General features: G+C 42.2%; 1 protein-coding gene and 1 pseudogene across 4 annotated transcripts in view; one reads left to right on the forward strand and one right to left on the reverse strand.

Moving 5' to 3' along the window:
• Positions 1 to 256: 256 nt before the first annotated feature.
• LOC147343632 (uncharacterized) lies at positions 257 to 24,718 on the reverse strand (annotated as a pseudogene). Its single transcript, XR_015156312.1, has 3 exons — positions 24,042 to 24,718; positions 15,183 to 15,246; positions 257 to 4,172 (listed from the first exon to the last, which is right to left on the reverse strand). The product of XR_015156312.1 is annotated as an uncharacterized LOC147343632 (transcript).
• MTMR7 (myotubularin related protein 7) overlaps positions 24,383 to 25,618 on the forward strand; it is a 100,273-nt gene continuing 99,037 nt past the window's right edge. For 2 of the 3 annotated variants that reach the window (XM_086380663.1, XM_086380664.1), the window contains exon 1: positions 24,383 to 24,511. In XM_086380663.1, the coding sequence (XP_086236789.1) occupies positions 24,488 to 24,511 (24 nt within the window). In that variant the 5' untranslated portion in view covers positions 24,383 to 24,487. The other variant, XM_086380665.1, reaches the window with a different exon arrangement.

Below are 25,618 nucleotides of genomic sequence, written 5' to 3' on the forward strand. Positions count from 1 at the left end.
AGTCCCTAAAATACTTGGGTTAGGGAAAGAACTTACAAGTGGAGGAAAACTCCCCATGAGGATAATAAATTACAAAACTTGATTATGAAGCCTAATCATATCTAGTTAATGGAGGACAAAGAAATTTCTTACAAAAAGGCAAAAGTAACCAAACTCTAATTTTATTTTACATTTACTGAGTCCAGTGATTCAGTTTTTCTAGGGATAAGTCTAAAAGACCCTATACTTCTTGAATTTAATAAACAGTTAGTGAATAGTAGGTTGTGGTTAATAATTTATTCAACAAATATATCAAAGAAGTTCCAAAACAAGCAATCACGCTAATTTAGTTAATTATCCAAAAGGTGTGGGGCTCATTATTCAAAGTAATGATTTCAGTTTAGATAATAATCAGACCTCATAATAATGTAACCCATCTATTAGACATGAGGGAAGTTGTACACAAGTTCTGGCCATTCAGTCATCAGCTATTAGTTATCTTATTTCTGTGGCAAGTACCATGCTAGGGAATGCATATGTAGAAATGAAAAGCTGAAACTAAGTCACTCATGGTCCAGTGAATGTCAGAATATGTAAAAGGTTATTGTATTATACCATGACAAGGGCCATGTCTCCCTAAGTGCCGGGCACTCTAAGAAAACACGGGAGTCATAAGACAGCAATCGCCTCAAAGAACTGGGAAAGGCTCCGAGGATGAGCTGACCTTCGAGTTGGGTCTTGGAGAATGAGCAGGTGTGTTTCTGATGAGGGAAAAGCTGGTCATTCTAGGCAAGGGAACTGCCTGTGCCAAGACTTGGAGTTTTAAAACCAGCAGATCTTTTAAGAAAGCTGAATGTTACTGAAGTATGTTGAACTTGTTCAAGAGTACAAGGGCAGAAGATAGGATACGCGGGTAAATTCTCCCATGGTTTTCCGGTATCATCCTCATCTGTTCATTCCGTTTATAAAATAAGACTAAATGATCCCTGAGGTTCAACATTTTATGAGCCTATGAAAGGGAAAAGAATCCGATCTGAGTTGGAAAAAAGAGCTTGAGGGTGAATAAGGGTGTGGGATTGTTTCCATGAAAGTGAGGATTTGCAGCTGTCTCACACTAACTACATGGATTAAAAAAGAAAAAGGAAAAAAAAGAGACATTTTTCTGTTCTTAGTACATATTGACATATGCCTCCAGCACTGTTTGGAAAGGAAAGAAGATGACAATTTTCCTTCCCAATTACAGATACTTTTTTTTTTTTTTTTTGGTTTTCATTTTTCTTTTATTAGACTCCCTCTGCAAATGGAAAGGTTTTTGTCCTGGTTTCATTCTTAGACAGAAAAGTATGTATTTTACAACTAGGCAATCGACTTCTAAGAACCAGTTTTCTGTCATGTCCAGACAGGCACATATACAGGGAACCAGGGCCCAAGTTCTGGGCAGCACTGCTCTGAATCAAGGTTCCTTGTGGACTTCAGAAACTAAAACTAGACCTCAGGTTACTGGGATGAGAGAAAAAACCTGGAAACCTGATAGGCTGTTGAGAAATGAAAGAGACAGAGAAAACTATTTCCCATGTGGTACATAATCTCAATGAAAAACATAGAAATTGAAAAAATAAATTAGGTTGTCAAAGCCAAAAATATGGAATTTTTCTCACACATCCCATTGAAAATTACCATGAACACTTACATTCACAAGGAGAGAAATGAGTCTGTTGTTTATTTAAATAATTGAAATTTAATGCAAAACCACAGGGACTTAGTTTAAACTTAAGCAATAGGAAAAGATGATTACTTTTCCAAATGATAGTCCCTGAGAATATAGTTTTACAAGTAATGGAAATCAGAAAAAAAAAATTTTTTTTCTGATCTTTTAAAACTTGAAGTGTATCTATTTTTAAAAATTTTAGTATTCTAAGTCCTGAAGAATACCTGAGATGTTTCGCTTCTCTGAGATTCATAATTAAAGACTACTGATGGCTCTGACATAAGCAATTTCATCCTAATTCCCCCTGTACTCTCAGATAGGAAACTTCTGCATTTCCCTGTTCTCATGCCTTTCAGAGTATGCTTCATTCACACTTTCATCCACCCAAAGCTTCAGTTCAGTTCAGTTGCTCAGTCATGTCTAATTCTTTGTGACCCCATGGACTGCAGCATGCCAGGCCTCCCTATCCATCACCAACTCCCGGAGCTTGCTCAAACTCATGTCCATCTCATCCTCTGTCATCCCCTTCTCAACCCAAAGCTTAGCCACCTTTAAAAACTCGTAACATTTTAATTATTTTTGGCTGTGCTAGGTCTTCGTTGCTGTGCATAGGCTTCAGTAGTTGTGGCACACAGGCTTAGGTGCCCCTTGGCATGTGAGATCTTCCTGGACCAGGAAATGAACCCACGTCCCCTGCATTGGCAGGAGGATTCTTAACCACTGGACCACTAGAGAAGCCTGCTTAAGCATCTTTTAAGATCAAATTCAAACCATCTCCCCTGTAAAACGTCCATTTGATCATCTCTGCTTGAATAGTTGTTTTCTGCTCAGAAATTCTTCATTGCCTATTACCCATCACTTAACTGGCAATTAACCCTGTGCTTGCTCTTTCTTTATGATCCTGAATCTTGTGTTGTCAACTCTCAGCATGAGCAGATATTTGTGTCTAACTTCCTCAACAGGGTTCATTGCTCCTTGAGGACAGGGAGCTTTTCTTTTGGCACCTTTACAGAATTGAGTTCAGTAAATATTTGGTGATTTGAATAATTGGTTAATTCACCATTTACCAGGCAGCCACCAAGTGAAATGAACTAACATAGACCCCGTGTCTTTTTCCAGCTTTGTCAGGAAGGCTGACAGTAAATCCACAATCAGTAAAATGTAAAGATCTTAACCCTTATACGTGAGTTGCTTATTTCTACAAATGAAGAATTCTGGGTCCTGACTTCATTTTTGTTGGTGATTCCCTCAGGCCTCACATGGACCCTCCAGGTTCACATTATGCTTATTTCCCAGCAGTCTTGCTGACATGAGCTGTCTTTTCTCTACAGTCCCTACAAAAATCTTATTTCACTTGGTTGGCTCTGATTGGATGATGAGAAAATTTCTACTCCCCCCTGTGTTTAAGTGATGGGACAGAATGAAAGAGGTGGATAGGTTTGGGTGGTACTGATAAAAAAAACAAAAACGATTGTTCTATTGACAGAAAAACAAACCATTGTTCTGTTACCAGCACAAATGTAAATTAATACTGAGTAACAAAATAACATATATCTGCTATAACTTTCTTGCTCACCTATGTAAAAGTTGAAACTACTCTCTAATGTAATGAAATTAATGGCTTTTCCTTTAAAAAGAAAAGAAACAGCTATGTGTCTTTTCTAAAATTTTCTCTTAGTAGTCACAAAACCCCAAAACACAACAGGAATAAGAACAAATGTACCAGTTTTGAGATGCTCTCAAATATGGAATACAAAAATATTGGTGTTTTTTCTTTGTAGCAATTTAACTTGTTTCTTAAAATTCACTCAGGACAACATTACCATCAGTTAAAAGGCAGACTGTTTCAGGATAGGTGAAAAAAATTCAATACTGTGGCCATTAGCTACAAATCACTATTCATATACAAATTACAATTAAATACAGTTGAAAATTCAATAGCATTCACATTCATCACATTGCAAGTATTCAGTGGCCACATGTGGATAACAGGTTGGAAAGTGCAAATGAAGACTATTTCCATGGTGGCAGGACAGTCTATGTGCAACAATGATTTAAACTATGATACTTACATCCAGAATTTTATCACAGGTTTAGGACAACTAAATCACAGATTTAGGACAACTTAAACAGGTAAAAGCGAATTCTGAGCCAGTTACAAAGAAAGACTTGAGATTTTTTACTTTTCTCTCCTTAGGATCTAGATGACTTCCAGTTTTCTGAGGTTGGCTGGATGCCCTTCAGTGGCTATTGTTAATTGTCCCATCCTGGTGCGACAGCTGAGCCCTTTGTGGCTGGACCCTAGAGTCTCCAGTGAGCAGTCAGTATTCATTTATCTCCATCTCCTACTGGAATAGAACGTTCCCTCAACTCATCTTCATCGTTGATTTGCTTTGCTGAAGCCACCATTTTGCACATCTGTAGTTGGAGCCAAAGTTATTTGCTCCTGGGGCTTCCCAGGCGGTGCTAGTGGTGAAGAACCCACCTGCCAATGCAAGAGACAAGAGATGTGGGTTTGATCCCTGGGTTGGGAAGATCCCCTGGAGGAGGGCTTGGCAACCTGCTCCAGTATTCTCGCCTGGAGAATGCCATGGACAGGGGACCCTGGCAGGGCTACAGTCCATGGGGTTGCAAAGAGTTGGACACGGCTGTAGTGACTTAGCACGCACACACTGCTAAGTACAGGTACACAGGTACACAGTGGCTCTTCCCACTGCCACCATGGTCAGCACAGCTTTCCCATGGAATCTTTTTCTTTCTTGTGGAGATACAATTGAGGTACAACATTGTGTAAGTTTGAGGGGTACAACAGTGCTGATTTGATACATTTCTGTGTTGCCTCCCTAGCCTCAGTTCACTCTTCAATCACGTGACACAATGATCACTTGTGTGTGTGTGTGGTAAAAGAAATTAAGACTTAGTCTCTTAGTAACTTTGAAGTTTATAAATACAGCGTTATTGCCAATAACACATTGAATCTTTTTGAAAGTGGCAGAAACAGAAAAATCAGATCAAGAGCATACACTTGGATAACTCTGGTCCCCTTTGTGCTTCTGGGCTTTTTAGGGGACGAGGAACACCAGGGATCTCTGTGCAGATTTTCATACCCCAGACCAGGGCTTTGTGGTTGCTTTCCAGAGAGTGAGAAAGAAGAACAAAGGAGAATATACTTTGTCCAAGAGAATCCTTTATTATTTGCCTGGGCGGGTGAGGGCTGGCTGAGGAGTACAATCAAGCCCTGGAAGACAGGGAGCATGCTTCTTCGGTCAGTCAGTGCCTGTATTTCTCCAATTCGACAGTCGAAACTGCAAGTCATGGATTCTCCTAGGTTGGCTTTTCCTTGCTAAGTCGCTTCAGTCATGTCTGACTCTGTGCGACCTCATAGATGGCAGCCCACGAGGCTCCCCCGTCCCTGGGATTCTCCAGGCAAGAACACTGGAGTGGGTTGCCATTTCCTTCTGCAATGCATGAAAGTGAAAAGTGAAAGTGAAGTCACTCAATCGTGTCCGACTCTTAGCGACCCCATGGACTGCAGCCCACCAGGCTCCTCCGTCCATGGGATTTTCCAGGCCAGAGTACTGGAGTGGGGTGCCATTGCCTTCTCCGTAGGAGCCCAATATTTCTTTAGCGTCCAAATTGCCTGAGTCCCTAAAGACAAAGCCTTTGCATGCTTCACCTATAGCACGCTTCCTGGCACCTGGTCATGCTGAAACATTTGGGACCTTTTGCTGACACAGATTTGCCTTTGAGAGCTCTCACTGTACCGTTTTACATTTTCAGTCATCCCATTCAAATGTGTCAATGCCCTTATAAAATGACCACTTGAAGCATTTCCAAAAGTAACTTAACTCTTTGAATTTGAAAATATAGGATATAGGAAAAGGCAGATTTTCCATAATTGAATAAATTAAAATAGTTTAAAAGGGATTTTGTATAACAGCTTCACTGAGCTGTAATTGACTAGCACTAAGGTCATTGTAATTGACTAGTTCTACAGCTTGATGGGTTTTGACACATATGGAAACTTCTCCACAATCGAGAGTGAATCATTACCCATAGTTTCCTTGTGCCCTTTGTCATCTCTGACTCTTTTTCTCTCTACTCTCCTCCAGCTAACCCCCTTCCCAGTCCCCAGACAACCACTGTTCTGCTTTCTGTCATTATAAATTAATTTGTATTTTCTCGAGTTTTATATAAATAGAATCATACAGTGTCTAGTCTTTATGTGTATGTGTGTGGGTGGGTGAGAGTCTGGCTTCTTTCATTTAGCATAAGTATTTTGACATTCACACATGTTGTATGAGAAAATAGCTCATTTTTAAAAAATTGCTGAATAGTATTCAATTGTATGGTTATGTTACAATTTCTATATCCACTCACCTGGCAATGGACATTTGAGTTATTTCTAGTTTTTGCGTGTTATAAATAAGCATGCTAGGAGCATTCATGTACCAATCTTTGTATAGACACATTCTTTTGTTTCTTTTGGTTAAATACCTGGAAGTGTGTTTTCCTGAAAGTTTTACTTACGTTTTAGATTCGAAGGATTCTTAAACAAAAGAAACCGCTTTCATCACACACAACAAACAAATTTGATATTTAATAGAGGATTATTTGACTTAATTACAATATACAGTCATTAAGAGAAGAGAAATAAAAACAATAGAGAAAAGTAACAGCATATACATCACCAAATTGGGCTGAACAACATTCAGAGTTAAACAGCCCTGGGAAGTCCCTGATTAACAGCAATGTGGAGTTCCAATCGGGAAATGTCCTGAGCAACGTGTCCACACCATGACAGACTTCAAATTGCAGTTTGGGGCACTCAGGCTTATAATCCCAGGCTGAAAGCTGGTATCGTCATCAGTTTGTAAGCAAAAATGCAGGTTTTTTTTTAACTTTTACAATGCTGTTTGTTTCACCTTGTGAGTTGCAGGATTTTATTAGCCCCTGGGAGACTGGACAGACCTCTAGGAGCTCAAGAATTCTAAGACCCACTCCCTTTCTCTTCTAAAGTGCTGCCTGACTTGCTACGCTTGCATGAAGGCACGGAATTGGGGTCAGAAGCCTGCTTTCCTGCTTCTGAAGCCTGAACAAGACTTCCTCCATTTAAAATTCCCTAACAGGGTGGAATGGCTGAGTCAAATGGAAGGTATATGTTTAACTATTTAAGAGATTACCACACTGTTTTCCAAAGTGTTTGCACCATTTTATATTCCCAATAGCAGTGTGTTAGAATTCTAGTTGCTGAACATCTTTGCCAACATGTGATATGGTTAATCTTTTGAATTTTAGCCATTTTTATAGGTGTGAGCTGGTATCTTACTATGTCTTAATTTGCATTTCCGCATTGACTAATTATTTTGAGCAAACTTTTATGTGCTTATTTGCTGTTCATGTATCTTCTTTGAAGTGCCTATTCAAAATTTTTGCCCATTTTAATTTACAATTTTTTTCCAGTTTTACTGAAATATAATTAATATATAACATTGTATAAGTTTAAGGGGTTCAGTGTGATGATTTGCTCCCTGTCTATACTGTGAAATGCTTACTGTAATAAGGATAGTTATATCCTTGACTTGCTTCTGACCTTTGGGAGAAAACTTTCAATCTTTCATCACTGAGTATGACATTAGCTATAGTTTTTGTAGATGCCCTTTATCAAATGAATAAGTTCCAGTCCATTTCCAGTTTGCTGAGAGTTTTTTTTTTTAAATCAGAAATGGATGTTGGATTTTGTCAAATGATTTTTCTGTATCTACTGAGATGATATTCAAAGGTTTTCTTCAGGGCTTCTAGCTAAAAAAAGCAAAATGGCTGTCTGGGGAGGCCTTACAAATAGCTGGGAAAAGAAGAGAAGCGAAAAGCAAAGGTGAAAAGGAAAGATATAAACATCCGAATGCAGAGTTCCAAAGAATAGCAAGAAGAGATAAGAAAGCCTTCTTCAGCGATCAATGCAAAGAAATAGAGGAAAACAACAGAATGGGAAAGACTAGAGATCTCTTCAAGACATTAGAGATACCAAGGGAACATTTCATGCAAAGATGAGCTCGATAAGGACAGAAATGGTATGGACATAACAGAAGCAGAAGATATTAAGAAGAGATGGCAAGAATACACAGAAGAACTGTACAAAAAAGATCTTCACGACCCAGATAATCACGATGGTGTGATCACTGACCTAGAGCCAGACATCCTGGAATGTGAAGTCAAGTGGGCCTTAGAAAGCATCACTATGAACAAAGCTAGTGGAAGTGATGGAATTCCAGTTGAGCTATTCCAAATTCTGAAAGATGATGCTGTGAAAGTGCTGCACTCAATATGCCAGCAAATTTGGAAAACTCAGCAGTGGCCACAGGACTGGAAAAGGTCAGTTTTCATTCCAATCCCAAAGAAAGGCAATGCCAAAGAATGCTCAAACTACTGCACAATTGCACTCATCTCACAGGCTAGTAAAGTAATGCTCAAAATTCTCCAAGCCAGGCTTCAGCAATACGTGAACCATGAACTTCCAGATGTTCAAGCTGGTTTTAGAAAAGGCAGAGGAACCACAGATCAAATTGCCAACATCCACTGGATCACAGAAAAAGCAAGAGAGTTCCAGAAAAGCATCTATTTCTGCTTTATTGACTATGCCAAAGCCTTTGACTGTGTGGATCACAATAAACTGTGGAAAATTCTGAAAGAGATGGGAATACCAGACCACCTGACCTGCCTCTTGAGAAATCTGTATGCAGGTCAGGAAGCAACAGTTAGAACTGGACATGGAACAACAGACTGGTTCCAAATAGGAAAAGGAATACATCAAGGCTGTATATTGTCACCCTGCTTATTTAACTTATATGCAGAGTACATCATGAGAAACGCTGGACTGGAAGAAACACAAGCTGGAATTAAGATTGCCGGGAGAAATATCGATAACCTCAGATATGCAGATGACACCACCCTTATGGCAGAAAGTGAAGAGGAACTCAAAAGCCTCTTGATGAAAGTGAAAGAGGAGAGTGAAAAAGTTGGCTTAAAGCTCAACATTCAGAAAACGAAGATCATGGCATCCGGTCCCACCACTTCATGGGAAATAGATGGGGAAACAGTGGAAACAGTGTCAGACTTAATTTTTCTGGGCTCCAAAATCACTGCAGATGGTGACTGCAGCCATGAAATTAAAAGACGCTTACTCCTTGGAAGGAAAGTTATGACCAACCTAGATAGCATATTGAAAAGCAGAGACATTACTTTGCCAACAAAGGTTCGTCTAGTCAAGGCTATGGTTTTTCCTGTGGTCATGTATGGATGTGAGAGTTGGACTGTGAAGAAGGCTGAGTGCCGAAGAATTGATGCTTTTGAACTGTGGTGTTGGAGAAGACTCTTGAGAGTCCCTTGGACTGCAAGGAGATCCAACCAGTCCATTCTGAAGGAGATCAGCCCTGGCATTTCTTTGGAAGGAATGATGCTGAAGCTGAAACTCCAGTACTTTGGCCACCGCATGTGAAGAGTTGACTCATTGGAAAAGTCTCTGATGCTGGGAGGGATTGGGGGCAGGAGGAGAAGGGGACGACAGAGGATGAGATGGCTGGATGGCATCACCAACTCGATGGACGTGAGTCTGAATGAACTCTGAGAGTTGGCGATGGACAGGGAGGCCTGGCATGCTGCAATTCATGGGGTCGCAAAGAGTCGGACATGACTGAGCGACGGATCTGATCTGATCTGATCTGAGGGTGGCATAGTGGTAAAGAATCTGCCTGCCCATGCAGGAGACACAAGTTTGATCCATGACCCGGGAAGATCCCATGTGTCAAGGAGCAACTAAACCTGTGGGTCACAACTGTTTAGCTTGTGCTCTAGAGCCAGGGAGCCGCAAATACTGAAGCCTGCATGCCCTGGAGCCGGTGCTCAGCAACAAGAGAAGCTACCACAGTGAGAAGCCTGCGCTGAAACTGGAGAGTGGGCCCCAGTCACCACAACTAGAGAAAGGCCTGCACAGCAGTGAAGACCCAACACAGCCAACAAATAAACTAATAAAATTAATTTTTTTAAAAGAGAGGGTTTTTTTTTTTCAGTCTAATACTATGGTGAATTACACTGATTTTTGATTATTAAAAAAGCTTGCCTACCTGGGGTAAATAGGGTTTTTATTTTTTTTAATTTAATTTTTATTTTATGTTAGAATTGATAAGAGTTTTTAAAACAGAAATTAATCAAGTTGGGTTTGAGGTTAATCTACTTGACTGTTATCACAGCACAGTGTATTAACTCATGAAAGATTTTTTTCTAAGATTTTTTCAAAAACTCAAAACTTAATTTTTCAGAGTGAAATAACCTTGAAATAGATAAATTTGTAATGATCATTAGATTGCCAAGGTTAAATGCAACGTGTTCTATTTTTCAGTCTTCTTAGAAATGAGAAAATATTTGAAGTGTCTACTTTTCATGAGTTGTTAGGCATTTCTGAACATACAATTTTTCCAGCCTGCTGCTGCTGCTGCTACTGTGTCACTTCAGTCGTGTCCAACTCTGTGCAACCCTATAGATGGCAGCCCACCAGGCTCCCCCGTCCCTGAGATTCTCCAGGCAAGAACACTGGAGTGGGTTGCCATTTCCTTCTTCAATGCATGAAAGTGAAAAGTGAAAGTGAAGTTGCTCTGTCGTGTCCGACCCTCAGCGACCCCATGGACTACAGCCTACCAGCCTCCTCCATCCTTGGGATTTTCCAGGCAAGAGTACTGGAGTGGGGTGCTATTGCTTTCTCCATTTTTCAGCCTAGGGCCAACTAATTTGCAAGATTCCGTACATTTACACAACTCTCCTCCCGCCTCTATTTGGTGAGAACATTGGCTGGGAACCAGCATAAACCCACTCCCTTTTGGAATCATTTTTCCTCCAAGGAGGCTGCAAGAACCCTGTTCTGGGTGATGCTGGTAGTCCACAGGGGGCGACATAAAAAGATTAAACAGTAATATCACCCATTAGCTACTGCTCCCAGAGAGATGCACAGGAAATATTCACTATCAAATTTCAGTTGAAACTCAGAGCAGGAGATGACTGTTCTCATCAGAAGGGAATTAAAAGACTCCCCCAGGCCTCAGAGGCAGTAAGGCTGACGGTACCACTGAGCAAGTTGCCAAAATGAGAAGGCAAACAATGAGCTTCCTGGCTGGGGACACTGAGTCCACAGCCATCAGCTGTTTCGTTAACCAGTAAATCAGGCTAAGCAGGTTGGATGGAATCCAAGGCTTTGGAAGAAATGGCATGATCAAGACTTCATCCTCAGGGATGTTAACCAAGTACCTAAGCAAGGACTAGGAATATTTGCAGTACAATGGCTAACAGTGTAGGATTTCAGAATAGGGAGACAGTGTCCGAATATTACCCACTCAATTTCTGACCTCTGTCTCTTTCTATTTTCCTTCTGAGCCTCCTTCAGCTTTCTTGTTTGGGTTATTGAGAGGCAAGGTACAAAAGGCAACTAGCACATTACTGATGCATCAGTTTGCAACCCCATGGACTGCAGCATGCCAGGCCTCCCTGTCCATTACTCAAGCTCATGTCTATTGAGTTGGTGATGCCATCCAACCATCTCACCCTCAGTCGTCCCCTTCTCCTCCTGCCTTCAATTTTTCCCAGTGTCAGGGTCTTTTCCAGTGAGTCAGTTCTTCACATCAGGTGGTCAAAGTATTGGAGTTTCAGCATCAGTCCTTCCAATGAATATTCAGGACTGATTTCCTTTAGGATAGACTGGTTGGATCGCCTTGCTGTCAACCCTCTCAAGAGTCTTCTCCAACACCACAGTTCAAAAGCATCAATTCTTTGGCACTCAGTTTTCTTTATAGTCCAACTCTCACATCCATACATGACTACTGGAAAAACCATAGCTTTGACTAGATGGACCTTTGTTGGCAAAGTAATGTCTCTGGTTTTTAATATGTTGTCTAGGTTGGTCATAACTTTTCTTCCAAGGAGTCTTTTAATTTCATGGCTGCAATCACCATCTGCAGTGAGTTTGGAGCCCCCAAAAATGAAGTCTGTCACTGTTTCCAATGGTTCCCCATCTATTTGCCATGAAGTGATAGGACCAGATGCCATGAACTTAGTTTTCTGAATGTTGAGCTTTAAGCCAACTTTTTCACTCTCCTCTTTCACTTTCAGCAAGAGGCCTTTAGTTCTTCTTTACTTTCTGCCGTAAGGGTAGTGTTACCTGCGTATCTGAGGTTATTGATATTTCTCTTGGCAATCTTGAGTCTTCATCCAGCCCAGTGTTTCTCCCTGCATGTGTGCTGAGCTGCTTCAGTCATGTACAACATAGTTGTAAAGGAGGAAGATGCCATTCATCACCCAAGTGACTTCTAGGGACAGATTTTGTTCCATAGGAAGATTCTTTGTGTTGCCCTAGACTTTGTCAACAAAGGTCTGTCTAGTCAAAGCTATGGCTTTGTATGTAGTCATGTATGGATGTGAGAGTTGGACTATAAAGAAAGCTGAGTGCCAAAGAATTGATGCTTTTGAACTGTGGTGTTGGAGAAGACTCTTGTGAGGGTGGATAACAAGGCGATCCAACCAGTCCATCCTAAAGGAAATCAGTCCTGAATATTCATTGGAAGGACTGATGCTGAAACTCCAATACTTTGACTTGCAGAGCAAGTTGACTTGCTCTGCACCCTGCAGAACTTGGAATTCCCAAGGCAAACTGGGTGTAAAGGAGTAGAGAAGTGAATGTAAGCGAGAAAACCAGAAGTAAGAAGTAAGGCTGGTTGAAGGGCCAGTGAGAACCCCTTGTGTGAATGCACTGGCACTTCAACAGCAGAAATGCCTGAAGTTTTAAGTAAAAATTTTATTAACCTTCCCTATATATTGCACAGGTATGCAAAATTGAAACTTCATTTCTCTATAAGAACTAAATTTTGTGTGTCCTTTTTTTTTTTTTTTAATGAACAGTGACAAAAATAATCTGATTCAGGGTTAGCTCAGTTAGGGTAAAATTCCATAGATGGTGGTGATCAATGATTCAGTCATTTCCTGCATACTAAGTTGCTTCAGTCATGTCCAACTCTTTGCAACCCTATGGACTGTAGTCCACCAGATTCCTCTGTCCATGGGATTTCCCAGGCAAGAATACTGGAGTGGGGGTTGTCATGCCCTCCTCCAGGGGATCTTCCCGGCCTAGGGATCGAACCCACGTCTCTTATGTCTCCTGCATTGGCAGGCAGGTTCTTTACCACTAGTGCCACCTGAGATTTTGCCCTCACTCATTGCCTATGCTTCCTCAACTCTTTTCCTCCTTTCTGCCCAGGCAGTGACCTGAGTTCCAGAATGAAGAGACTTTAACAATCATCCAGGCCAGAAGAGGATGCTGGGTCCTCAGTCAGCCTGTGTCCGTCTCTGAAATGATGCTGAGCTTCACCCTCTCCCATCTGCCTCTGGATGTACCTGCTTGTGCTCAAGGGACCACTGATCTCCCAATAACCCTCCTGATGACCTGTTCCATGCAGGCCACTCTGGGTCCTGCTCACTGGGGTGGAGATCCCAGATTCCTTCATGCCCCCTGGCCTGGGTGTCATCCTCACCCCGCTCTCAGGGGCTGTCGTACTTCTCTGTCTCTGTCCCCATGAAACCCTGGCAGCCCCTGAGGCTGCCCTTGGGCCACCTGTCTGGGCATCTCTCAGATTTTTGCTGCTGCTACTTTCTCTAAGAGACTTGCAGGCTTCCCAGGCTTTGCTTTGAGAGGGAAGATCTAGTCCTTTCCCGCCTCAGGTTCTCTAAACCCATCTTGGATTTCCAGTTGTCTTCACCACTGGACTCAGCCTACGCGGGAAGTGAAGCATCAAACACTCACAGACTTACCCTCTGCCTCTTCGCTCCCCTTTGAAGTTCTTTCCCACGGCAGGAAAAGTCTTTCATCCTCTTCCTGTGTGGCTGAATATGGACTCTTCATCCTTCTCTTCACCATATATTGTTTGAGGGTAAACTTTATGTTTTTCTCCCTCGGGCTTTGGATGTTGATAATTAAAGCTCTGTTTTTGGAACTGAGAAATCATTTTTTTCCAGGTATTGTGGCTCTCGGCTCAACTCTCTGCTATTCAAGGGCTTTTGAGGTCTAATTTTTATCTGACCTCCTTTTAAGTGAAAGGTACTACAGCTGCTTGAGTAGTGGGAGGAAAGATAATGGTGAAAGGAAATGTAAGGAAATAATTCATATCTCAAGTATGAATATGAATAATTCATGTCTCAAATATTATTCAGTACATTGATATGTTTTTTCAGATTGGTAGTACTGTGCTGGGTGATGTTAAATAAGCAATCCTAAAAATTAAAACAATATATCCTCAGTATCATTATGTATCATCTCAAATATTTGATCTGAGATGTTTTATGAAGAACTAGAGAAAGAATTGAGTTACAAGTCTAAGATGACAAGCCATGATAGAGAGGCAATGGGACCCTAAAGCCTATGTTGAATTTCTTCCTCATATAAAAATCTGCAGAAAAATTGAAAAAGATACATGTATCCCACTGTTCATTGCAGCACTATTTAAAATAGCTAGAACATGGAAGCAACCTAGATGTCCATCGACAGATGAATGGATAAAGAAGTTGTGGTATATATACACAATGGAATATTACTCAGCCATAAAAAGGAATGCATTTGAGTCTGTTCTAATTGGGTGGATGAACCTAGAACCTTTTATACAGAGTGAAGTGAGTCAGAATGAGAAAAATAAATATCGTATATGGAATCTAGAAAAATGGTACTGAAGAATTTATTTTCAGGGCAGCAATGGAGAAACAGACATAGAGAATAGACTTATGGACATGGGGAGAGGGGAGGAGAGGGTGAGATATATGGAAAGAGTAACATGGAAACTTACATTGCCATATGTAAAATAGATAACCAATGGGAATTTGCTGTACGGTTCAGGAAACTCAAACAAGGGTTCTGTATGAACCTAGAGGGGTGATATGTGGAGGGGGATGGGAGGGAGATTCAAAAGGGAGGGGGATATATGTATACCTATGGCTGATTCATGTTGAGGTTTGACAGAAAACAACAAAATTCTGTAAAGCAATTATCCTTCAATAAAAAAATAAGTAAATTTAATTTTAAAAAAATCTGCAGAAATGTGGGCTTGCATGGGGCCTGGACTGTGGGTTCCAGCTAATTTGATCTCAGAGAGTGAGCATATCCCAGCTGACATCTGGGTGAAAGAGGAAACGGTCAATAAAGGTTAGCTAATTATAGTAGTGGTGGAAGTACAAATCACAGTGCTAGGAAGGTTCTTGAAGAAGCCATTACCCCGTGCCAGCTGGGTGGGGAAGAACAACAGGGTTCAAGGCCACTGCAGGGGGATCTCCTTAGCAATGTTTGCCCTAGGTGAGAGAAACCGAGACTGAGCCCCTAATCCACCTTCGATCTCCTACAAATCATTACCTACGACATAAATCAGAGCTTCAGAGGACCTCAGTGTGGTCACTGATCAACGTCTGGTTTGCTGACCTTGCAAGCAGGTGTAGTCTCTGAGCATCTTTTGAGTTGCTCTGGTTGAGTACTTTTGGATCCTCTGTAAGAGAATAAGTATATTAGTCATGGTTCTTCAGAGAAACAGAATCAACAGGAGATATATATAGTAAATGTATAGAAGCTACCATACATATATAGTTAATATATAGAAGATACCACAGGATATATTATATACACATAGTTATATGTTAATTTTGTAATCTTAATATCCTGTATATATTTTATTATCCTCTTCCCTATTATCCTATAAAGATATCCTATTATCCTATATGTACTCCCTACATCAATTTCATATATATATATCTATGGTATCTCTGTATTTAGGTCTAGATTTATTTTGAAGAATTGGCTCATGTGATTGTGGGGCTAGGCGTCCAGAATCTGCAGGGCAGGCCAGCAGGCTGTAAATTCCAGCAGGAGTCGTCGCAGTCTTGAGCTCAAAGGCAGTCTGTAGACAGAATTTTTTGCTCTTTAGGGACCTCAGTCTTTCCTCTTAAGGTTTTCAATTAACTGGATGGAGCCCACCCACATTATGGAAGGTAATCTGCTTTTCTCAAAGTCTACTGAATTAAATGTTAATCACAGCTAAAAAAAAAAAAAAAAAAGTTGCCTTCATGGCAACAAGTAGACTGCTGTTTGACCCCACAACTGGATAACTTAGCCTGGTCAAGCAGACATGTAAAGTTAGCCAGTAAAATGAGGGGTTTTGCTTTTATTTTCTTTAGAGGCAAGGACAGCAGAATTCATGACTGACATATTATTTCATCAGCCAGGTTTGAATATCAATGGAAAGATGCATGCATGCATGCTCAGTTGTTCAGTCATGTCCAACTTTTTGTGACCCTATGGACTGTAGCCCACCAGACTCCTCTGTCCATGGGATTCCCCCCGCAAGAATACTGGAGCAGGTTGCTAGCTCCTCCTCCAGGGGATCTTCCTGACTCAGGGATAGAACGTGCATCTCCTGCATTAGCAGACAGATTCTTTACTACTGCACTACTTGGGAAGCCCAAGGAAAGATGGATGAGCCTCAAACTAAAGGAGTTCATGAGAAATTCTGTGGACTCTGGACTCAAGCAGAGCTGCTTTGCAATTCAGAAAAATGTGACCTGGAACTGGGGAGAGAGGCATCCTGACCACCCCTGTGGGAAACCCAGCAAAGCCCCTCCCCTTCCAAATGGTCAACCTGGAAGTGCAAGGAAAGGAATCCCTTGGCATGCATATCAACCTTCTCACTGAAAGCTCCAGTAGCAATGACGATAAAGAGGTTATCTCCCAGGTGGGGCTTTCGTAAGACAGAGGCTGGAGTGGAGCTTGAGGAGAACAGGTGTTCCTGGGTGTATCCAGCAAGCGTTTAGGAATGTCTAGACACTCCTGGGGGGAACATTACTGGAATTTCTGTCTGGGCAAATGGAGACATGAGCCAGTGGAAGTCATATCCACAGGCTAGAAAGACCCAAAGACTTCTGACTTACACTCCTCTTACTTTATAGACTGAGAATTCAATTAGTCTCCAGGCAATTTTTGTGAATTTCATATAAAGTCTTACAGGTATTGCTATCTATATTTTTCTACAAACTGTTTGAACTCCACCTGATCTTTAAAGTCAAGAGTCTAGAGCTCAGGATGAGCAAAAACATGCTTAAAGCCTACCATATAGATGGATAGACAAGTGTGTTCATGTTGCACAAAATCTGGTCTTTGGTCAAACTGATTGTGTTGTTCTGAGGGTCAGTTGACTTAGCTTAATTGACTTAAAGCAGTAAGCTACCTAGTTGATAAGCAAGAGCACAAGATATGGTGTAAAAGAACTATGAATTCAAATTCCCATATCACCTTGACACCTCTGTGACCCGGGTTAGTTATTTAATGTTTAAAATCTTCATTTCTTCTCCTTATGGGCCTGTTATGAGCTTTTCACATAGTAAGGACTCGACAAACAGTAGTCGTTAACGTCACTATTGTCTATTTCATCTACCACCCTTTCCATTTTTCCCCCTTTAACTTCAACTGACATCTATTAAAGTAAGTGATAAGTATCTACTGTGATCCTTAACTCAGGTGGGCATTTGGAATGAGCGGGTATTTGTAAATATTGTTGGGGAGGGGCACCCTTTTTGTTTAGTTTTGGCTGTGCTGGGTCTTTAGTTGTGGTGCCTGGGCTTTTCACTGCAGTGGCTTCTCTTGTTGCTGAGCCTGGGTTCCAGGGCACGGTGGGCTTTTTCATTAGTTGTAGCACGTGGGCTCAGAAGTTGCAGCTTCTAGGCTCTAGAGCACAGACTGAGTAGTTGTGGCCCATGGGCTTAGTTGCTCTGCAGTGTGTGGGATCTTCCAGGATCAGGGATAGAACCTGTGACTTTTGCATTTCCAGGTGATTCTTCACCACTGAGCCACCAGGGAAGCCTCAGGGACACCATTTTTGAATGTCACAATGAGTGGGGTGTTCCATGGGTATTTAGTGCCCAGAGATCAGGGATAACAGATGGTCTGTGGGTCAGACTTGCACTATGAATTAATTGTCCCACCCCCAAACACCGTTAGTGCCGATTAGTGAGAACTGTTGTGTTTTGCTTTCTGCCTATTTTGAGTTAGAAATGAGAAGTGAGGTGGAAGAGGAGATAGGCCCAGGAAGAGAGGTTTTCAAGAGCTTACAGGTGACAGGCAGTATTCCAATTGCTTTGAATTCACTATGCCTGGATTCCTCATAACAATCCAGTCATTAATTCCCATTTTACAGGTGAGGAAACTGAGGCACAGAGAAGTTAAGCACTTCCCAAGCTTATTCCCTGCATAAGTGGGAGAGCCTGAATTCAAGACCAGGCAGTCTGGCCCTAGAGGCCGATGCTCTTATGTGGATCAGCTTCTCGAATTTGAGAACCCTGCTTATTGGAGACCTCCATCAGCTATTGTGAATAGACTGTTTTCCCTAAATCCTATGTTTTTTTTGAAATAGCCCCTCAATTAGTCTGTATTGTAACTGATAATGCAAACACAGCTTCTATGGATCAATTAGGAACACCTTTTTCTGGATACCTAACTCATGTTGAGGGTTTCCCTGGTGGCTCAGATGGTAAAGAATCTGTCTGCAATGCGGGAGGCCTGGGTTCGATCCCTGGGTTGGGAAGATCTCCTGGAGGAGGGCATGGCAACCCACTCCAGTAGTCTTGCCTGGAGAATCCCCATGGACAGAGGAGCCTGGCGAGCTACAGTCCATGGTGTCACAAAGAGTCGGACACGACTGAGTGACTAAGTACAGCACAGCACAACTCATGTTGATCATTTATATTGGAAGAGGATCATCTATTACTCCCCCCGCCCCCATGTAGAACTCAGGTATTATGGACTCAAATGTTATTCCATACTTAAATGTAATGTGCTTGGATCATCCCAAAGCCTTCTCCTGCCCACGCTGCTCCACGGAAAAACTGTTTTCCCTAAAACGGGTCCCTGGTGCCAAAAAGGTTGGGGACTACTGCAATACAGTGTAAGGAGTAGGGTGATTAGTACCATTGTTTGCAGAACATTCTGAGGAATGACCCAGAAATGTTGTCATCATTTGTGAAATCTGAGCACTAAACAACTTCTTACAGTACGACTTTTGGACTATCATTCATTCATAAGTTGGTGATTATTCACGCAGACTCTGAAAAGTGACCAAGTGGTCAGGAACGAAATTTTGAAAATAAACGTGATCGGTTTTATGGACAGAGGATCGGGTTCCTCTGTCTGCTCTGTTCAAGCTCTTGAAGCAAGTCTTTACGAGGGCAAGACAGCCAATCAATACATGCCCAATCTGAAAGCAAACGTGCGTGCTGCTCCGCACGTTAGATCCAGGTCAGAACCTTGTTAGTTCACCGTCTCGCATGAATCTTGTTCACCATTTTTCTTTACAAAAATATTCTCTCTGCCAAAGAAGAGATAGAAAAATTTCCTTGCAGGGCCAACATTCAAAATTACTCATTATCTCCACAAGAAACCTTCATGTAACCCAAGAACAACTCTTTATCTGTTTATTAAAAATCTCAAATTGTCCTGGTTACAAGATCTGTGTTTATATGCATGTTGTTAGTATTTAGCATCTGCATCTAAATTTTAAAAAGAGGGGGGTTAAGATAAGGTTTTATTAATTATGTATGACCCAAACACCAAAGACGCATCTCAGATTTTTACTAAAAGATCAGTTAAATAATTTTTATAGAACATTGGCTTTGAAGCACCATAGAACCTTCCTCAAAGCTGGATTATATTTCATAGAAAAATCTTTCAGTGTTGTTGTTTTTTTTTAACTTGATTGTAAAAATATTGTTGCCAAAATCCTGACAGCTCAAGAGGGTGTGCCCTCCTCTTTTCTTTTTCCGGCTATTGATGCACATTCGTGATATTGTTTTTATTGTTTCCTCATGGAAAATAAGCCCAATTTTATGCTTGAAAAATGATTACTTTTCAGGAAGATTACATTTGACTTGAAATTTTAGGAAGTACACATTTAAAAGTCCTTTTAACTCTTCAGTAGTTTAAAAAAAATAAACTAAAATTTTCTCCACAAAAAAATTTGCTTTGACTCTTGACACTATGACATGCTTATTGATTATTATTTGTTTTTATTTGAAATGACCTTTTAAAGGACACATTCTTTGCAATTGTTAAAATATGTAATATAAATAGTTGTAAACTATAAAAAACTAAAATTATAATCTCCCACAAATCCACCACCCAGATGTAATTGTTATGCCTATACTTTTTCTTCTTACTTTCACACATACTCACAGACTCATTTTTTTTTGAACTTTTTTTTCTTGCTATTAAAAACAAAAAAGATTTTAAAATCTGGTACATAAAATTCCTGATTCAAGTACTTCAGGATGTCAGGAAGGTCTCCTTCACATGGTCATTTAGGATCTCAGATTCTTTGTTCTAAACTTTTTATTTTATATTGGAGGATAGCCAATTAACAAGGTTGTAATGGTTTCAGGTGGACTGCAAAGGGACTCGGCCATGCATATACATGTGTCCATTCTCCCCAAACCCCTCTCCCATCCAGGCTGCCACATAACACTGAGCAGAGTTCCCTGTGCGGCACAGTAGGTCCTTGTGGGTTATCCGTTCATACACACTCATTTTGAAAAACAACTCAGATCACACTGTATATACAGTTTAGTATCTGGCTTTTTGGCTTAAAATTTTGTTATAAGCATCTTTCTATGTCATTAAATATCCTTTGGGAAAAAGCTTTCAAGCTCATATAGTATTCCATATAGAGCCACACCACATTTTATTTAAAAATTCTATTTATTTTTGATCTCTAATGTTTCTAATGTTCTGTTTCACTAATCAAAACGTGTCAGGGAAGTCTTGAGTGAACTGGAACTGGGGCTCAGAAGCTTCCAGATTGTTGGCAGGCAGAAAGAATCCTGGCTCCATAGGGCTTTGTTGGAATTACTACAAATACTTTCATAGAAGCTGATGAACCTACTGAATTTACAAAAATTTGAACTGTGCACAGATACTTGCAAAAGTCTGATGATTAGGGAGCCTGTGATGATTATCAATCTGCCCCACACATGTATCTAACTCCATCTAAAGAGAGGGAAACTTATTATAGATGAAAATGGGATCAAAATGTAAAGTATATCTCAGCATCAGGGCTTGATGTCAGGGGAGCATGGTGGTTCTGGGCCCAACATTCTATTTTAAAACCTTGCCTGTTCACAGAGTTAGCACTCCTTCTATGCTGGCCCGGAGGTTCCCCTTTGGCTCCTAGAAAAAGGGCAGAGCTGCCTGCAATCCACAGTGCGCTTGTTCTTTATATCTGGTGTAGAGCAAGGCCAAAGAAGACATTGGTATTTGGCATCAACGACTTTATAAAAATCCTGGAAGTGAGGATGCTATTTCTTTGCAGAAACCCAAATGTAGCTCTCACTTGATCCTGGGTATCTAGTCTGCTTCGAGCTAAGACTTGGCTTCTATAGAGACGGGTGCCCTCCTCTATGCAGAACTTCATGGACAGCTGGGGCTTATTAGTGTTGAATAGGATTTTCCTGAGTTTATAATCATTAGCAATACTACCCTCCTGAGGAAAGAGCTCTTGGCTTCACTCCAAATCAGAAGTTTTAGCTGCCTCAGGAGAAATATAAGAATTCCGGAAAACGTCTTTCAAGTGTTTGATATGTCTCCAAATCTCCTCGGGTCGCTGAAGATCACAGCATTTTCGGAAAGTTCCCAGTGAATATCAAGTTTGGATTTAAAAATTCCAATAGCAGTATTATCTGCAGCTAGAATATCTGTGTGATTTTGCATATAAGAAAAGTTTGCAAAAACTTCTAAAGAAGAGGTTCTCCAGGAGAAGTTTGGTAATACACAACACCGTTGAAGTCTTAGAGAGATTCTATTCTGTGAAGACAGAGGGGCAACGTTTATCCAAATGGCCTGTGCTTCATCACAAACACACCAGTACCATATTTGAGGAATTAAGAATATGATCCTGAGTTCACTTATTATTTTCTGTATAATTAATATGACAAATATAGGAAGTGGATCAGTCTCCCTGAGGCTACTTTTGGCATTTCCACAGGCTCTGTTGCCATCTTATCGGTCTACTTTTCACCTCCTTGATGTTATCCTTATCATTGCTGTGGAACTTCCTATCTTCCTCCTCTGGGTCTCCCTTCAATTTCCCAGCCTCTGCCATGGTACCTTGTGCATGACCATCAGTCAGTTCATATCAGTGCTTCTTAACTAAATGAATGGCTGGTTTCACTTTCTGCCCTAGCTCAGGTCAACATAGTCAGCCATTTCAATGATGTAGTCTCTTCTCTCAGAGAAGGCAATGGCACCCCACTCCAGTACTCTTGCCTGGAAAATCCCATGGATGGAGGAGCCTGGTAGGCTGCAGTCGATGGGGTCGCTAAGAGTCGGACACGACTGAGCGACTTCACTTTCACTTTTCACTTTCATGCATTGGAGAAGGAAATGGCAATACACTCCAGTGTTCTTGCCTGGAGAATTCCAGGGACCAGGGAGCCTTGTGGGCCACCATTTATGGGGTCGCACAGAGTCGGACATGACTGAAGTGACTTAGCAGCAGCAGCAGTTTCTTCTCTCACTCCCCACTGCCCTCCAACTCTTGTTGCTTTCTTCAATTTCTTCTGCCCCACCAGCTGGTGGTTCAGAGAATCGATGAAACATGGGGATAGAAGGCAGTTTAAGCATCAGAAAGTGCAGTGTGGCTGACTGGGGTCAACACAGCTTGTGATCCAATAAGATAGTGATTGGGGTTGGGGGTCAAGTCAAAGAGGATTCTTCAGGGAACTATTAGATCAAACCCAAATGTTTACTTATTTATTGAGATTTCTTTCCTTATTTTTATTTCTAGCCTATTCTATGTTAACTTATCCTAATAAATGGAATGCAATTCTTGACTCATTTTTCACCTAATGCTGATTTTATAGCTATGATGAATGGAAGCTATTTTTGTGAGCCAACCTGGAAATTTTTCTTAGCACTAGGCTATTTATATTTTTCAGATTTATATCTTTTTACTCACCAATTTGTGTTTTGGGTGCTTTAAAACACCTATGCTAATATGTAAGGTCCAAAAGACTTATATGCAAAAATTCGTCACTATAAGACATAGAAAAACCCTGAAATCACATAATTCCAAGGTTATTATCTCTTTCAGAATGTATCCCCTCAGAATGGATATAGAATTCCTAGCACTGATGGAATTCTGAGATGGAAGCTACCTTTGAGATTATGTAAGCTGGTGACTTTCTCATTTCATAAATGAGGAGCCCAAAGTCAGAGGCTGAATGGAAACCGGAGAGCTCCTGACACTATTCTTATTGTTCTTGTAATAAGAAATTATACCCTGGGTCAGTTTTGCCATATGCAAACATTAGTTTACTGAACTTGTTCTAATTGCCTCCCAGAGTGGGAGGAGGATGAAATGATAAGAGGTATGTGAAGAGGACCTGGAAGTTTAAAAACAGGTACAACATTGTATTGATTCAGTAAACATTTATTTGGAAGGTTGCAGTGCAATGTGCCTAGGATGTACTGGACAAAAAGAGATAAACAATCAATGTCTCTAGCTAAAGAATTTACAAGCCAGGTAGAAAGGGAGATGAGTAGGAGCTAGAAAAAAAAATTGGATAGATATTATTCTAAGAACTACGAACAGTTTTGTGAAATATTAGTTATGGTGAAACTTTACACACAAGTTTGCAAGAAAAAAAAGGCAGGAGGAGTGGGGCACATTTCTTCTCTTTGACTTTTCCAAATTCATAAATGGAAAAAAATAATACCTTGTAATGGATGTGGGGTGTGTGTGTGTGCATGTGCTCAGTCCTGTCAGATTCTTTGAGACCCTAGGGGACTATATATAGCCTGCCAGGCGCCTAAGTCCATGGCATTTTCCAGGCAAGAATACTAAAGTGGGTTGCCATTTCCTCCTCCAGGGGATCTTCCTGATGCAGGAATCCAGCACGCGTCTCCTGCATCGGCAGCGGGATTCTTCACCACTGAGCCACCTGGGAAGCCCTTATATAATGGATGCTTTGTGTCTGTATCTTTCAGTTCCTTTAGAGCTAAGTGAGGATGGCAAATGAGAACCCAATTTAGTGCCAGGGGAAAGCGTCACTTCCAACAGTGAAGTCACAGGTTGATGTGAGATGCCTGACTTAACAGCGCGTTCTAGGGCGCTAACACTGTTGCTACATTTCCAGCTTCGTCCCTAGTGCCTTGCCGGCTGTGCTGAAACAGTCAGAGCCCATCGGGCCACACTGCGTCTGGAGTGCTCGTGGCAGCCTTTTTTCCTGACCCACCCTTAAGTCTCACCTATGCCGGGACGCTCTGGAAGGAAGCCGATGGGCAGTGTGGAGCAGCGCCTGGCCCCTTCTGTCCTCCAAGAGGCCACATCCGACACAAGGCCCCCATTGTGTCTCGGGGAAGAGTGACCCCCACAGTCCTGCGCCGGCTGGCCTTCTCCGGGGGAAGCGAGCGGCATTGGCTCCCGCGACCCGAGCCCGGCCAGGGGCGCGGAGGCGGCGGCAGGCGGCTCAGGTTGCCGAAGCGCAGAACCGCGCGCTCTAGGGCCGCGCGGGCGCCCGGGGCCCCGCACGCCGGCCTCGCGCGGGCGCCGCCGCACCTGGGGGCGGAGCCAGGCCCGCGGCCCGCCCCCTCCCGGGCGCGAAGCCCCCTCCCCGCACCCCTACCGCCGCTCTGCGGACACGCGCAGGTGCCGGAGGCCGCGCCCGCCCGGGACCTGCGGACTCGGGCCCGCCATGGAGCACATCCGCACGCCCAAGGTGGGTGCCACGGGTGCGGGCGGACGAGGGATGCTGAGCGGGCGGGAGGCCCGGCTTCCCCGCCCCGGCGCAGGCCGAATCCGCACCGCTAGCGAGCGAGGCGGGAGGCAGCGCCCGAGCATCTCCTGCTTCGCCGGAAGGCTGGGCTCACTGGAGCTGCCGCTCAGGCCTGGCCTTGGCTGCTGCTGGATCTAACCTCTCGTCCTTGGGGGTGCGCGGTGGACTGAGGGCTGGATGGAGGGAACCCTAATTGTCTGTTGAGTAATGGACTGCTGATAGGCTGATAAACGCTCCCTTTCTGGTCTAGCACTAGGTTGCTGCTTTAAAAAAAAAAAAAAAAACCTTTTCTTTTCTTTTTTCTTTTTTTTCCCCCTGTTGGTTGCTCTGAGCAGTGGAAAGAGAAACAAGCCTTCCTAATGACAGGTGCAGGGAAACGAGTTAGGTGCAGGTGCGTTGAAGGCACTCGGGAAGCTTGTTGAATCTAAGGCTTGAGACCCGCCCAGCCCGCCCTTCTGCTTCTGCGTCTTCAGGCTATCAACTGCAGTGGACCTTGGGCCGAGTAGATGATCAGTGTTCGCTCTAGTCTAAATGTATTATCTGTCCTTCCGTCTTCTTGCGTTTTCCAGTGGGTTGCAACTTACAGATCGTCCGCTTACCAGCTCAACAAAAGCGACTGGTTCCAGGTCATTCCAGTTAAATTGACCCCCGTACCAAACCTTCCTACTCATAGTTGTACTAGTGATATAATTTAGAGCGAAAAAGGTGATCGACGTTCCCGATAAAAACCCTTAACTAGTGACAAAACCTGTTTCAGCAGCCAATTGGTTGTCTCCTGTGACTGCATCTACAGCGCCTTGCCTTGCCTTGCCAGGTTGATCGCTTCAAAACCTAGGCCCTTGACCGCGAAGTCAAAGCTAGCTCTGAGTGGGCGGAACGTAGGAGGCCCCAGGGCTCCTATTGATGACACGGGGCCATTGCTCTGCAGTAAGTCCAGGAGGAAAAATTCATTCCTAAATTCTGGAGTGCTTCCTAAGTGCCTCTTTATAAAAGCAGTGTTTACAATTGTCTCATGTCAGTGGAAGAATAAAATCTTTTAGTTCGCTACAT

The sequence above is a fragment of the Bos grunniens genome, chromosome 27 (assembly GCF_055505025.1).
Source record: "Bos grunniens cultivar Pamir isolate PY7600 chromosome 27, Bosgru_T2T1.0, whole genome shotgun sequence".
Classification (NCBI taxonomy): Eukaryota; Metazoa; Chordata; class Mammalia; order Artiodactyla; family Bovidae; genus Bos; species Bos grunniens.